The 16,735-nt window shown below is 33.7% G+C and overlaps 1 protein-coding gene across 1 annotated transcript in view; it reads right to left on the bottom strand.

The window, feature by feature from the left end:
* Positions 1-16,735, bottom strand: part of LOC111045073 (histone-lysine N-methyltransferase SETD1B-A) — a 59,164-nt gene that overhangs the window by 18,825 nt on the left and 23,604 nt on the right. The window contains 5 exon segments of the mRNA XM_022330380.2: positions 1,353-1,553; positions 2,431-2,552; positions 6,154-6,323; positions 7,406-7,712; positions 10,873-11,234. Of these exon segments, the coding sequence (XP_022186072.2) occupies positions 1,353-1,553; positions 2,431-2,552; positions 6,154-6,323; positions 7,406-7,712; positions 10,873-11,234 (1,162 nt within the window).

Raw genomic sequence — 16,735 nt, 5'->3', positions numbered from 1 at the left:
TTCCCACAACAGTGACAGTGGAAATATAATTCCTATATGTTCTAATTGGACTATTCCCACTCAGCGAGTATGAATAATCCCATTAGAACTCTAGGGAATTATATTTTCACTGTCACTGTTGTGTGCGATTCAGCTTTATGATCATAATTATGATATTGTAACCTTTGTAGACTTTTTAATGCGTTGAGAATCTTGAAAAACATCTCAATTATCCATCAACCATTATGATTAGATATCCAAGTATGTAGTATTTTATTATAATATCGTACTCTGTAATGTGTTCAGAATCTTGAAAAAAATATCTATTTCTTTTGTGATTCCACTCCATTGTTAAGCTGCGTTTACATTAGTCAAGTTTTCTTGAACGATTGAGTTAAAATGAGTGATTTTGATAACTTGAAGTCAAGTTTACCTGTATTTGAATTTTCATACCCTCAAAAGCATATTATGCTTATGGAGTAAAATATCTAATTAATCTCAAAGTTTTCTTCTTCATCAGCATCATACTTTTATATTTAGTTGATTTTACATATTCTACATTGACTGACAACTGTGTCTATCTCATTTTTCCATTGTTAGGTTGGATTGAACCTTAAGGGTTCAAGTTGAATCCAAAATTCAAACATGTTCAACTTCTACTTGAATCAAGAAAACTTGAACAAAGGTCTACTTTGGTATAGTGGATTCAAGTTTATGTTCTTCAACTTTGCCAAATGCATTCACTTTATATATACAAAACTTCAATTAGTCTAAAAAATCCAATTAATCTCAACGTTTTCTTGTACTTCTCATACTTTTCCTGCATCATACTCTACTGTTTAGTCGTTTTTGTACATTTTACATTTACTCACAACTGTTTTATCTCATTTTCCCATTTGTATGTTGGACTCTACCTTCAAGATTCAAGTTGAATCCAAAAGTCAAACTTGTTCATCATATACAAAACTTGGAAAAGGGTCTACATTGGTATAGTGGGTTCAAGTTTCTGTTATTGTAAACTTCACTTCAAGGTTGCAAAAATGATAAATTTTACTTGAACGTCAAGAAAACTTGAATTCAAGGGAACTTGTCTAATGTAAACGCAGTTTAACGATGGAGTCTCAATAAAAAAAATGCTAAGGCCCGGTTGCACAAAAGCCGGTTAAATTCTAACCGTGATTAGTTCCACGAGAACCAATCAGAGAAGACATTTTAGAAAAGACGGCTTCTCCGATTGGTTCTTGTGAAATTAATCACGGTTAAAATTTAACCGACTCTTGTGTAATTGTTCAAGATTCTAAACACATTAAAGTGTACAATATTATAATGCAATACAATAGACTTGGAAATATTATTATTGAACATAGTCTTACCTTCAACCCGTTGAATTTCAACAGATCACTGTCAGTGCATGCACTGAAAGCAGCCAACAGACGTCGCTGATTGCTTCTAGCCTCGCGGGATATCGTCTGCATTTTGCCGCCTGCTGACTTCTTCGGTCTTCCCTCTATTTTGTCGTTAGATTGCGCCTGTGTGGCACCTCCCACCACCGGAGCTGTCTGGCCGAAATGATACTGAAACAACAAGCACCTCTTAACACCATACACAACAAAACCCAGTAATTGAAGTCTCGAAAGTTAATTTCCTTTGTATTTCCCATTATAATCTAGTACTTAAAATCTTAATAACTCTTTCCCTTCGAATTAGAATAGAATATGCTAATACTTCACAGAAAAATAAACAAAATACAAAAATGGTAAATAGTAACTTACTTATTTATAAAACTTAGCTAATGATGAAATTAAGTATAACCATTGAGAAAACATAGCATACGAAGATATCCATGACATAGGGCGTTCGTGTTGCAAATTTCAAGCCGATTTTTTCTGCTGATTAATGTCGACTACTGTCTATTATTACTGTTTTCGCCGGGTAAGAGTGTAAGAATGGCACAGTATGAGAGACTACCAGCGTCACATAGCTTCACGAAAAAGAATTACTAGGACTATCGGCTTGAGTTAACAGTGGAATTTAAAGCATTAAGACCCTATACCATGGGGTATTTTATAAGGTTATATTTTCTCTATGTCTGAATGTAGCAATTTGAAATCAATTTCAATTTTTCAATTTATTAAAAACACACAAAACAAGACAAAACAAAATTACAAAGAATTACGAAACAAATAAAATGTTACAAATATAAAAACCATGGGCTATGTGGTTGGGTGTGTTAGAGAAGAGAGAAAAAAAATCAACAGGTATGTTATCTGCATATGCCATATATTGAAGCATTCTATTCATAATTGTACGCCCTGGGTTTACATCTATCACTCATTTATTTATGACGACATGCATGTCGTTGTTTTAAACAATAAAATAATGTGCTGAAATGAATATTACTAAAATCAAACAGAAAAAAATATTCTATAATTGGAATGTACGTTTTCTTACCTTATGTTTTGCCTTCTGTTTAACGTCGAGTTTATAGTAGCCTTCAGTCCTTGCACACCCAGTAGAGTGAAGAGGAATGTCGTTTTCTCGCTTCCGTTTCTTTGCAGAAGGCAAGTCTGTCAGTTCAACGGAGTTAAGCAAAATTCTTGAAATTATTAAATTCAGATAAGAAATAAATCTGTACTTTTACATTGTCACCTGGTCATATAAAATCATAAAACGCGAGTAGCGTTTTGTCTGATGGAATCATATTTCTTTAGATAAAAATCTCAAGTTATTTTTATGTGTAATTGATTTTTAAATATATTTTTCATTTGAAATAGCCTGATGTTATCATAATATTAAAAGTGTTAGTTATTATTTTCTTTCATTTTTGTTATCATTTGCACCCACCCATAAAACGAGTAGTTTTATTTCTGTCGCCCTTATATACTTGGTGAAACGAACATTGAAATTTGTACTGTTGTGAACATGTTAGGTTTGTCGATGGATTCCAAGCTTAATTGGGGGGATCATGTGAACAAGATATCATTGAAATTGAGTAGGTCACTTTTTGCATTTAGAAATATTGTTAAACGGGTGTCTAAAACAACAGCAAAAAGTGTCTACTATGCACTGATTGAATCCCACATTGCTTATGGCATTGAATTATGGGGGAGTACCTCGAAGCAAAACATTCAAAGAATTTTTGTTCTGCAAAGTCCGCAATAAGATATCTGGAGGGGCTCAAATTTCCACAGACATGTCGGGAGTCTTTCAGTAGCCTAAGTATTTTAACTGTTCCATCATTGTACATTTTCAAATCAATATTACATGTGAAGGATAGGTTGAATTCATTCCAAGTTAACTCAGATATTCATGGCTATAACACTAGAGGAAGTAATAACATTTCAGTTGAGAGACATAGGCTGAGTGTATTTGAGAAAACACCTACTTATAGGGGACAAAAGTTTTTTGCGAAACTTCCGGCTGATTTGAGAAGTATTGTGGAAGAAAAACAATTCAAAACAAAACTATATTCTTTTCTCAGTGAGAAGGCTTTCTATGAGGTTGACGAATTCATGTTAGAGTGAAAAAAAAATTATTATCTACATTTTGCAAATTTAATGAATTGTTAAATGTTATTAGAGTTTTATTTTAAGATTGATATTTTATGTTATTATGTTATTTATCTGTGACGTTTTTCAACTGTATTACATTGTTTTTGTTATACTTTTGTTGAGAATAAAATATTATTATTAGTATTATTATTATTACTTGTGGAGACGCTAATTCGTCCATTACATAATTTAGTGAAGGCCAGCAGTAGCTTACAACATGCATTCTGAAATACTTTTGTCATTTCCATGATTGAACGCTGAGTCATTTCCCTACCACAAGCAATAGGAAAGTAAAAAATCAGCTGAATAGGAATTGATATTGTGGGATTTCTCCATGATTGAAAGAACACAGTTTTATTTTTGTCACATCCCCATATATTAGATTTGTAAACAGGACTGCAGTTTTGTGTTAAAACCAACACATCTTCATGCTGTGTAACCATTTACAGGTGAATATGGGTTGGCTTCAACACGAAACTGCAGTACTGTCGACAAATCTAATAAATGTGGATATGACAAAAATAAGTCTGTGTGTTATTTCAAATGAAAATTAGCCTCTGAGGAATAAACAAAAATTTGATTTGGAGTAAAATGGAACAGGATTCAAGTTCATATCTCATTATCATCATCCATCATGGACTACGCTTGTAAAGCCTGTTCCGGTGTCCACCGCTTCCTTGGTCTTCCGACGTCTCTTTTCCTATCTAACTGCAACTTCCAAGCTTGTAGTGGAAGACGTGCAATAATACAATAATAAAATTAGCCTCTGAGGGATAAACTAAAATTTTATTTGGAGTACAAAGGAACATAATCTCATCATCGTCATCCATCATGAACTAGGCTTGTAAAGCCTGTTCCGGTGTCGACCGCTTCCTCGGTCTTCCGTCGTCTCTTTTCCTATCTAACTGCAACTTCCAAGCTTGTAGTGGAAGACGAACAATAATACAATAATTTGTAGTAGACATACGACACTTCAATTTGTATTTTTTAATGATTTCTGTAAGTGGTTGCACATTGGACTCACTTCGGATTGTTTCATTTCTGATGTGGGGTCTCGTCTTGAGTATCCTTGAATGCTACGCAGAAATTCATATCTTTAATTGATTGAAACATTGAGATTTTTTTTTAATGTGCACAATTCAGTACATTTCATAGAATATCACAGATATTCTTGTCATTCTCAATAATCATTGACTAGAACATTTTCTTGGAGGCACCAATATGTTCTAAAATGGTCGAATCTTAAAATGTAAAATGTTATTTAGAGTCAATTTCATAGCATTAACGTCTACACATCAATTGAAACTTTTATTAATTAAAAATCATCGCTCATTGACAGTTTCACCAAGATCGGTCAAGGCATTTGAACATGGTCAAACTGGGTACGCTTTACAAGTGTGCACTGGATATTTATCGATAGTAACTATTGCCATAGAAATCATAATTATGTTCAATTCTGGGCAATTCTTGGAAAGCCCAGACGTTTCCCTAGTGACAATCTTTTCAGGGAAGTGAATGTGCTGACTGTCAGGCAGCTTCACACGAAAAACTTGATAATCTACATGAATAAGCATAGTAATCTTTTCAATCTCCGTTCATCACCGTACAATCTTCGTCCCTCATCCATCACTTTCGAATCTCATCATACAGTTTTATCCATTTGTAGAAGGCAGTTCAATTACATTGTCCATAAACTTGTTAACGTAATACCTGATCATTTTATCTCTAACAATTTGACCAGAAATCTTTCTAACGAAATAAGTCAATGGATCACATCGCATAACTCTACTGATTTGTTCGATTTCTGGTAACTTTTCACCTTTCAACTCTTTTTTTTTCCTCTTAAATAAGTTCATTATTTCTTGTTAATTGTCTGTATTCTCGATATTTTTTATTATACAAATTTCATACTTATAATTTATATTTTTGTTTTATGCTTTCACTTTGGTTCTGTAGTTTTTTGTAACACTCGGCCCCTGCGCACAGGCTTTGCCTTTGCAGGGACCTTCCGTGTTTTTGTTAACCTGCTATTTCAAGTTATTTTGTTTTAGTTTTAAGTTATTTATTTCATAACTACTTTGTACAATAACTATGTTGTAAAAAGGATAAATAAATTGAATTGAATTGAATTTGAATGTTCCAGTGTACTTATTAAGATCGGAGCCTGATTTGATAAGGTTCAAAATTCTTGACCGAGAATGATGAAACCGGGCATCAGTGTTTGAATTCAAAAATGTTGAATTAATCTTCCCTACGATTTTAGTAAAAGCATTGCAATGATATAATATATAGAATTCTCCTTATAAAAACGGAAAACAAATCATTAAACTATTAGGCTCAACTCACACTTACGCGACTCAGGTCGAGAAGAGACTCGACTCTAGTCGAGAGCATGTGTTCCCAAATGATGACACTTAGACCAGTCGATTCTAGTCTCCGCGACGTCACTATTTGAAAACACATGCTGCGTCGAGAAGAGACTAGAGTTGCAGTTTCTTCTCGACTTGAGTCGCGTAAGTGTGAGTTGAGCCTTAATGTATCTGTACCCCTATCAGATTAAAGAAAACCATATGAATTTAAATAATATTTGAACGCAAAATATACAAATAGCTGAAAAGGATATCTGGATGATCAACCCAATGAGTGTCGTTGAGCCAGTAGCCTTGAACATCGTCGGAGAGAAGAGCTTCGTAACTCCTTTTCAAGTAGGAGATATCCTCCGCGTCAATACCCTTCGTCAAGAACGAGTAGAGGATTCCCATCTCATCCATCACTTCGCGTTTCTTGAATGTACTGTAGAAAAAACATCCAATCAGAGTTGGCTCACAAACACATGTATAAATTGGCCCAAAAACTCGTGTTAAACATGTATGAATTGCAGAGGTCTTCTTATAAGGTATAGGGGATACTGGTGACGTTTCCATGGCAGTTTTTAAAGACAAAATGTGTATCTATGTGAATAAAACATAGATTAACATTGAATATTTCAAAAACATAATATATGTGACACATAATATATTTATTGAAACATAAACTATGTTTCATGCCTCTGTATTCATTTATTATGAATGTTTGTGTTTTTAAGTGACACTATTTAAATACTATAAATTTTCGGCTCTAAATTTATTGTATAAATTTAATATTTTTTAAATTTGGCTTAGTGGTTTTGTCTTTTGTTTCGGTTCTGTATATGTTTGGATTTTTTAACATCAAAATGAACTTTATTCCGAAGTGAAAAGTGTAAGTAAATTAAAAGTATTGTGCTTACTATAACCTTAGTGTCCGGTTTCCCATTAGGGAACTTTGGACTATATACGGCGAGGTGGAATTACCCTTGGGTCTCCCCACCATTCAAAGCCATACGCTAATAATAATAAATTTAAATACTTCGTTTGAATACTTTTTCACGAACTATTTTTACATACAAATAAACGTTTTTCAAAAACATATATAGTATACAGGTGTGTACAGACCTATGCGCCACAAACAAGTGCATATTTCATTGTTAATCAGCTGGTTCTATTCGTATTATATCTGTATTTATACAGGAAAGTAAGTTACAGATATAATAAGCATAGCATCAAATTATGAAAAATGAAATGGTCGTGTTCGTGGCGCGTACGTCTGTACGCACCCTAAGATGATGAAAGGAAGAAATTCAAAATGTTTATCTGAAATAAAATTAGCTTTGAAGTAGAAACTACAGATTGATAGATGATGAAAGGAAGAAATTCAAAATGTTTATATAAAATAAAATTAGCTTTGAAGTAGAAACTACAGATTGATAAATGATGAAAGGAAGAAATTCAAAACTTTTTACATAAAATAAATTTAGCTTAGAAGTAGAAATTACAAATTGATAAGTGTAAACTAACCTTGGTGGCTGAACCGGAGTAGGTGGCTTTTTAGGTACAGGAGGAAGGGTTTTGATTTTTTTGGGTGTTGTCTTTGGCAATCCGAGGCTAACCGGAGGCTTCTGTTTGGGGGCGCGTTTAGTGACGATTTTAGTGTTGCTGTAACTGCCATGATCATGTAACAGCGACTGATTGGACGAATAGTTATGATCAAGCAATTCTCCCGATTTTCTCCCGAAGTCGACAGGAGACTGAGTTCTGTTGCAGTACGCATGTTCGATTGCTATTAGGCAGGTTAGTCGAGCTAGGGGATCCATTGTTTCCCTTGCTGCAAAAGATAAGAGAAACCAATTTAATATAATCAAATTATTTTATTGTAGAAGGCTCTAGAGATCGTCAAGAGCATTACAACAGTCAAAAATCAACAGAAGGAAGGCTTATTATTAGGCCCGGTTTCTAGAAGACTCCAATCAAAATCTGATGGACCATTAAATCTATACATTCAATCGTTCATAATGTCCTAGAAATCGGGCCAAATTATAATTAAATGATTACAAGACACCAACAACAAAGGTAAACCAGCACGTATGAGACAAAATTGTAATTTCAAGTTTAAAAATGAACAGTTTTTAGGGTATGACCATATTGAGAATAATCTTCAACCTCAGTGCCCGAACATCCTGTAGGCCTTATTTTGTGAGAGAGAGTATATTAACTTTGCCAGCCATGTACTTCCTGGAGATCATCACATCACGTACGTTAGTAAAAATTGGAGGGCATTCTCATCCGGTTTACTTCATCATTCCTACAATACGAGGAGTGGTGGCTCACTCCTCGGTTACCCGGCACATAGACTAACCCTTCTGGAGAAAGGCCCACACTATTGCGCAATAAAATTATAAATAGACTCCCCCATAATTTAAAAAGTTTTTGCAACTTTTCAAATATGACCGGAAGGATAAGGGAAGTTCTGTTAAAAAGAGCGCCATACACAGTGGATGAATGTGTGGATGTCTTGAGGGAAGAAAATGAAATATCATAGAATTATTACAAAATAAAAATCTCAATTAAATCAACTGAAATTAATCGATTTCTTCCAGGGGGTGCTCCTAGAGGCAGTGTTGTTTTTGACGTCTCCTCCTTGCACTATTGTACTTTCTGTGTTTATTATTGATTGTGACGATTCAATGTTGTGAAGCTTGTCCTTAATATGCAACTACTTGAATAAATTAAATTTGATTAATTTGATTGATTGAATGCACATATGTACCTACAAATGCACGCTTGTTCATACATGAGAAACAAAATGTGGAAATAGCCATAGGGACACTAACACTGAACGCCACCAGTGTTCAGTGAGAGCAGCTACAGGCAAGTTACAACTTGTTTCTATGGCTCTTTCAAAACAACAAAAATTCCTAATCAATTTGAAATACTTGAAGAAGTTTGTGATAAAAGGATCCACTTATATGAACACCATTTTGATCCCAAAAATTTGAAATACTTGAAGAAGTTTGTGATAAAAGGATCCACTTATATGAACACCATTTTGATCCCAAAAATTTTAAATACTTGAAGAAGTTTGTGATGAAAGGATCAACTTATATGAACAACATTTTGATCCCAAAAAGATTTAGTTTCGAAGTAGATATCACATATTTTTACAGATACAAACATTCTTCTAATTCCAAAACCAAGTCATTGTTTTTGACATGGAAGATACAAATACTTTCACAGATACAAATATTCTTCTCATTCCAAAAGCAAGTCATTGCTTTTGACATGGAAGATTTTGAAAGAGATGAAACAGAAACTGATGAGTGTGAAAGACATAATTTGTTTGCTGCACCCTGACAACGAAATCAAACCTGATAAAACCTACTTGAGCCGAGGCGGTGTTCATTGGTGTGCCGTTTCTATTCAGTACCGAATTCAAAACTAATTAACGTTTCACACTTATCGGAATCGAATGAAAACGAACCGAACTGAACGGACCCCAATGAAAACGAACCGAACTGATCGGACCCAAATGAAAACGAACCGAACTGAACGGACCCGAATGTCCGGTTACACACACACATCGATTTTTGAACATACGATTATTTGCCATCCTTATAAATTATATTAGATTGAACATAACTTGAGAAACGTATGATGTGTATCTGAACACATGATGCCAAGTTCCATTCAATCTGGTAGAATTTATAAGAACGGCAAAAAATCGTACGTCCATAAATCGATGTTTGTGTAACTAGGCACACGGTTCCTTTCGGTTAGTTTTCTGTTCAACTGGCTCGAGTGGGTGAAACTAGTCTTATCCCCACTCAAGTGGTAATTTGGAAGTGATGATAACCATAAACATTTTTTGATTGAATGAAAAAGACTAATAAATTGTCTAAAAACCACTGATTTATTGATGATTAGAAAGAACGGTTTCGGTTGTTACACCATTGTCAATATCTGATAAACAGTTTATCAGAGATTGAAAATGGTGTAATAACCGAAACCGGTCTTCTAATCATCAATAAATCAGTGGTTTTTTGACAATTTCTTAGTCTTTTTCATTCAATATGAATAATTACCACAATATCAACTTCTCAACTACACGAAAAGTGATACATTTTTTGAATATATAGAGTGTTTCAAGAGGGTTTTAGCTCCTTAATATCAAGTGCTAAGGAAGGAACATAAACACAACCGATAACGTTGTGATTTCATTTTGTCAATGATTCATTGAGGAGCTAAAAACCAGGATAACTGATGCAGTAGCTACAGTCCGAGAAGACAGACATCTTGAGAACAGTCTGGGATAAATTTGGCTACTGTCTAGATGTCGTCCGAGCCTCAAAAGGAGGGCACATAGAACACTTATAATACATCATCATAAACTTGATACTTCTGTGAGTAATTTTATGTAAAATTGGTTTGTGTAGACCATTTTAAAAATACATATATAACTGTTTAAAATTGGGTCATTCTTTTTGAAACATCCGGTAGTTCAAAAACTAATTATTAAGTAGCAGTTCGTCATGGAAAGTGAAATAGATTAGAATTACAAATCATAAATAAATATATGATTGTGAGAGCAACAGGCCTATCCGAAAACGGCTCTACTCCTAAATATAATAAATAAGAAAACTTCCCAAATGAAAGGTTATATTGTAATTTCCAAGATGTTAATTCCATGACAACTGAGGCCGAAATATTTGGTGAATTTATATGTAGTTTGCACCAAATGGAAGTTTAACATTTTTTTAATGTGTAGGTTTCATTTGTAACGTATTTTGTAAATAGTCATTAACCGAGCTCAAAATTCCATTAAGTAGATATCAATGATGGTATCAAAAGGAGGACACATAGAACACTTATAATACATCATCATAAACTCTATACTTCTGTGAGTAATTTGATGTAAAATTGGTTTGTGTGCACCAAATGAATATAACTGTTAAAATTGGGTCATTCTTTTTGAAACACCCGGTACTTACCCAATCTGGCCAGTCGCTTAGTCGGGCTACCTGTCTGTGGAAGTGATTTGGAAGTAGAGGTCAGTTGAGGAGCAGATTTTGGTGGTGTTTCGAGGTGAAGAGGCTCGTGGGTAACAGGTAACGAGGGTGTCTCCTCAAACGAAGCCTGAGTGGTCTCAGTTTCAGAATCGAGCTTTTCTTCCGGTTCTACAACATCAGCGGTATCAATATCGGAGTCCAGCTTTGTTTCTAGCTCTTCCGCGGTCTCATCAGCACTCAATGTTGATTCTTCATCTCTCTCATTTTGTTCTTCAAAACCATCAAGCCACCAATCGGATTCTTCTGGTACTGGTGTACAGCATCCCTCCGGAGTTCGAAAACCACTGCAATGTAACAAAAAACTAAACTTTAATAGTATTCTTTGCTGGAAACGAGGACTAATCAGTCTGAAGAGGAGCAAAAAGAAAAAACTCAAGAGATCAGTGATGGGTGAAAAACCAGGCACAAATGTGGGTCAAGAGGCTGAGTCAAGGGTAGCCGGGCGCCCTATAGGCAACTTGGCCGCCCCTTCTTCAGCGGAAGGGCCTACAAAGAAGGCCAGGAGTGGAACTCACGTAGGTCACGAGGACTAATCAGTCTGAAGAGACTGCCAAGCATATCACACTGGATTGCAACAAGCAACCAGGTGATGAATGGGATGTTAGTATAGGGAAAAACTCCTGGTTCTTGTAAAGGACACAGGTATTGGTTTGCCTAGCTAACATACTACTTGGGAACACAATAAGCTTCGGTTGCCGTGTGGGGTTCTTTGAACCTTTGGATCCTTGAATCCGTCCCTTCAAAAACAAAAAACAATCACCGTAAAATTTTTATAAATTGGTAAAATTACGAGGGTCATTTTCTCCAACGTCCAATTGGCCATAAATAAAAAACGAATGTATATAAAAGAATCATTTTCTCACAAGAAGTTTCTTGCATATGAATTGCTAACTTGAGAAACAACACATTTTTTCAGGAACAAAGAAAAACATAATTACAACTCAACTACCAGTACAATCTCGGTTTATTTTTTTCATATTCAAAAAACCTAATTCTGAGATGATTCCTCAATTTATTTCTTCATTATGTCAATTCCATTCTATTCAATAAAATTTGGACATGTGTGGTATTTGAAATAAATGAAGAATTGACAATTGAGAATTGAATGAAAGATGACTTTCATCGAATGAAAGAAGTTTTTGAAAGAAAACTTGAAAAATGCATAATAAGTTGTTAACGCATAATAGTTGTCTTAAGAATGATGAACTTAATAGAATGCTTTACTGTCTTCATGTCCATGATTCTCACCTTAATCAATTTATATCTGTGTGATTCACCGACTGTTGGGCACAGAATAGGTACAGATTGGAAACTGTCATAGTTATTTAATCTATGACAAACTGTCATTTAATCTATGACGATACTATGCATTTGTATAAATGTTTTCTGAAATAAAGAAATCTTGAAAAAAATATCTTGTCAATCAAACGCCTATCCAACCAATGCTTTTTACATGACACAAATACTAGACACGTCACGTGACCTTAGGAAGTTCCAATCCTGGTCTTCTGATTGGCTCGCGGCAGTGAACGAGATCAATTGATCCGGATCAGTAAAGTGATCCGAACCTCCCATCAATGCTATTACAATGCGGAACTTCCTGACAGGATGGCGGGGTTTTGCGCCAGGGTACTAGCCAAATTTCCATACTGTTTCCATACTGTATGTATACTGGGTCTTGGGGATCTAATCACTCTTCCAATTCACTATTACCTTTATTATCATGAAGGCTTAGTTACAGAAATCACACATGTATTGCAGGTGGTTTCTCAAATGAACTGAATATTCAATGCTATTTCTGTTGCCCAAGGAAACATTGGATTAGTGTTGTTTCTCTATGAAACAGTGTATTTAAATTAGAAGAAAGCATATCAGTTGAAAAGTGAAAATGACAAAAAATGGATATTTGTTGTTTCTTAAATAGCGATTCACTTATGATTGATTTATTTATTTTATTTCGCCATTTAAAAAACAATCACAAATAGAGAGCAAATCAAATATGATGAACAATGAATTTAAACAAAATACAAGTGTTAACTTAAAAATAAGAAAATAATAATACAAAATCATCAATATCTCTTTACGTATGTATATATAATTTACGTATTATATATGGCATCACCAGCAAAAGAATAAACTTTGCCCGCTGGTGACCGTTGCAAATCGAAAATATTATAATAATATTTAAAAAAAAACCTCATCATTATTCTTCAACATAATTGCCGTGAAGGTTGAGGCATTTTTCATACCAGTGGACCAGCCTAAGACTTACAAATTTCGAAAACTGATTCGTTGAAAGTCTCAGTAATGCCAGGGTGATTCTTAAAAGTCACAAGTTACATATTCACTGGTGGATTAAACCTACTTTTGTCTGTATTTTTTCTTTAGGGCTATTCTGAATTTAAATAAAAATAGAAATCTAAGTACTCTTTTTAAAACTGTTTACTCACAACATGCCTCGGCTATATGATTCCATTATCAAGTCAATAATGTATAATGATAATGGCATCTTTTACATGTGAAACATGTTGTGGCGCTATATGATTTATATTATCAAGTAATAATCATAAAGGCATCATATAGCCAAAAAATATCGTGACTAAACAATTTTAAAAGGGTACTTATATTTCTATTTTTATTTATTGACCGAACGAAGTGAGGTCTAAGATTCAAGTCGACGGTTTGGCATTTCTCTTAATGTTCAAATGTTTATATGTTGCGCTTTTACGGCAAAACGCGATAATAGATTTTCATGAAATTTGACAGGTATGTTCCTTTTTTAATTGCGCGTCGACTTATATACAAGGTTTTTTGAAATTTTGCATTTCAAGGATAATATAAAAGGAAAAAGGAGCCTCCTTCATACGCCAATATTGGAGTAAAAATCAGACTATAGAATTATTCATCATAAATCAGCTGACAAGTGATTACACAGATGTGTGGAGAAGCCAGTCTATTGCTGTATTTCCATAAGGTCTATTAGTTTCAATCAGGTACTTGTGGATGAGAATACTGCGTGAGGTCTACTGTTCACAGAACTACTAGTCTACTTTTATCTGTTTTTCTAGTAAAATCCACCTGTCTTTCAACATTGCAATGAAAAAATCCCTTCTTCTCACATGTGATTATTTATCAGTGACGGACACCAGCCATTTTTTCATAATAATTGACAAAGAATTTTCACAATATTGAGGAAGAAAACTGATCCTTCTTCATATGCTGACACTTATGCGAAACTGAATGTTTGAAAAAGATTAATAAAATAATATATGATTATCTAGTAACAGATTATTGAGGATCAAAATGAAATCAGACTCACAACTATAATACCCGTTTTGGCCTAATTATTGAGAGACATAGATTGGATCTTTTTGAGAAAAAAACAAGTTTCAAAGGAAGAAAATTTTTTATCAATTTACCAGCCAATTTAAAGTTGATTGAAGATATCAAAATATTTGGTAAGAATCTGAAGGAATATTTGGTGAGCTTATCTCTGTATTCTTTGCAGGAGATTGACAACAGCAATCATTGATTTATTTTTAATTTTATTCCTGTACCAACTATAGTAAGTTAAGAATTATATGTCATTTCAAACTGACGCTATTCATATGTATTTGTACATGTCTAATGAATAAAAAATTTTCTATTCTATTCTAAAATCTGTTGCTTTCATGCGAAACTGAATTTTTGAAAGTGGATCATAAAATAGTAGATTATCTAATAACAGATGATCGAGGATCAAAATCTGTTTCTTTCTTTAATGCGAAAGTGAATTCTAGTAACAGATGATTGAGGATTGAAGAATATTATTTCACTATAAAAACACATGATGCTCAAAAGTAATAAGTTAGTCACTGATCTTCCTTAAAGTAACTAGTTCCTTATTATGCTATAGTAGACGCACGATGAGATGGCATATGTAACAAAATCAGAAGCGCCCATCTCGTGGTGCCGCTACTACATATGGCTAGATTCCCTTTCCACTAAAATTAATAAATGAATAACTTGATTTATACATGAAAAGTAACTTGTGACTTTTATGAAATGGGCCCAGGTAAAAAAAATTAGTATTTTAAAACATTTTTGAAGTATGTAATTTATAGTGTAATGTTTTTATTTTATAAACTCATCTGGATGTGTTATACAGCATCCAGAGAAATCATTAAGCTGGATTCGCACACGACAGTGAACAGTGAAAATATAATTCCCATACGTTCTAATGGTATTATTCATACTCGTTCGGCCGCGCTGAGTGGGAACAGTCCAATTAGAACTGGTGGGAATTATATTTTCACTGTCACTGTTGTGTGCGAATCCAACTTTATTATTATTAAATAACATACAAGAATACAATACCACACACTCAAAGGAGAACGCTCGGAAAAAAAGTCGCGCTACATATGAATTAGACTTCACCGAAGTTGAACTACAACTGACTTAAGAACTATAACAACCAGTTAAACCAGAATTATCATGTTTCAAGTTTGCAAAATTAATTCTGATTTAGATTTAAGTTTGCAAAATTAATCCTGAATTAGAGAAAATATCTCTCTATTTCCAGACAAGCATAAGAGTCCAGCAAGCACGTTAGCTCAGCGCTTATCTAATCATATCTGATGACTCAGCATGATACTGCGCTTGGTGAATTTTATTTTATTAAATATATAAACAAGGACTTGAACCTTTTTATTTACTTCGAATCTTCCGACAACAATTTCGATTATTCAATTCGATGCCTGCCAAAGATCAACCGACTGAGAAAGTTTTATTCTCAAAAAAGAAACATATTACAAACACTTGAAAGTATATAAATAAAAATTGAAATCTAAGCACCCTTTTTAAAATATTATTTATATTTTGTTTGGGCTACATAATGCCATTATCAAGACTTGATGATAGCATTATATAGCCGAAACATGTCATGAATAAATAATTTATTTTTATTTATTCATTCATTTATTGTATAAAATACTATTAATCATAATACAATTATGACATTGGAGGAAAAACTAGGCTGAGCCTGTACTATTTCTCTCCAAAAATTTTGATAAAATGTTAATGTTGTCCAAAAGATAAGGTTATGTAATCACACACTGCTTCGTTACCTACTTGATTTTCGGTCCAAGAATGATGACTTAAAATAATTTATAAAGGGTACTTAGATTTCAAGTTTTATTTAAATTCAAAATTAGCCCTAAAGAAAAAAAGACAACTTAATTTAGATATAATGATTTTAAAGAATAGTACTCCTCACCTAGAATCGAGTCTGTGTGTGAGGAGGGACGATCCTATAAATGTTAATATAACAAATTTCATTTTTTAAATGGGTGATTTTAAAAACTTGAAGTCAGAAGTCTTCAAGTTTACTTGAATTACCTTTAGTATTGTCACCTGGTCATATGGGACATTTATGAATCATATATTTATCTCATATTGATCAGGATTTTAGAGTTTTAAATTGTAAAAGTTTAATGAACAGTGTTTTTGTCTTTGAACAATTTTTGTCATCCACAGAAAGATTGTTTATTTCATTTGTTGTCAAAATTAATGTAGCTTCTCTTTTGTTTTTAATAACAAACGTGCCGCTTGTGCGACTGAAAAAAATATGTACTTGAAATGGCTTTCATGTTTGGCATTGACTGAGTTATATTTAATACCCAAAATTTTACTTTTGGTCGGTGTGTGTGAGCTCGTTCGATAGGACTGAGAGTTAAGTCCGGCTGATCCAGTGAAAAAGGCTAGATTTAGGTTCGTTTAATAGTACAGTTATTCTGTCACAGATCGG

Source organism: Nilaparvata lugens, chromosome X (genome assembly GCF_014356525.2).
Source record: "Nilaparvata lugens isolate BPH chromosome X, ASM1435652v1, whole genome shotgun sequence".
NCBI lineage: Eukaryota > Metazoa > Arthropoda > Insecta > Hemiptera > Delphacidae > Nilaparvata > Nilaparvata lugens.
The sequence above is the reverse complement of the archived record's forward strand: the minus strand, read 5'-3'. Positions and strand labels throughout refer to the sequence as shown.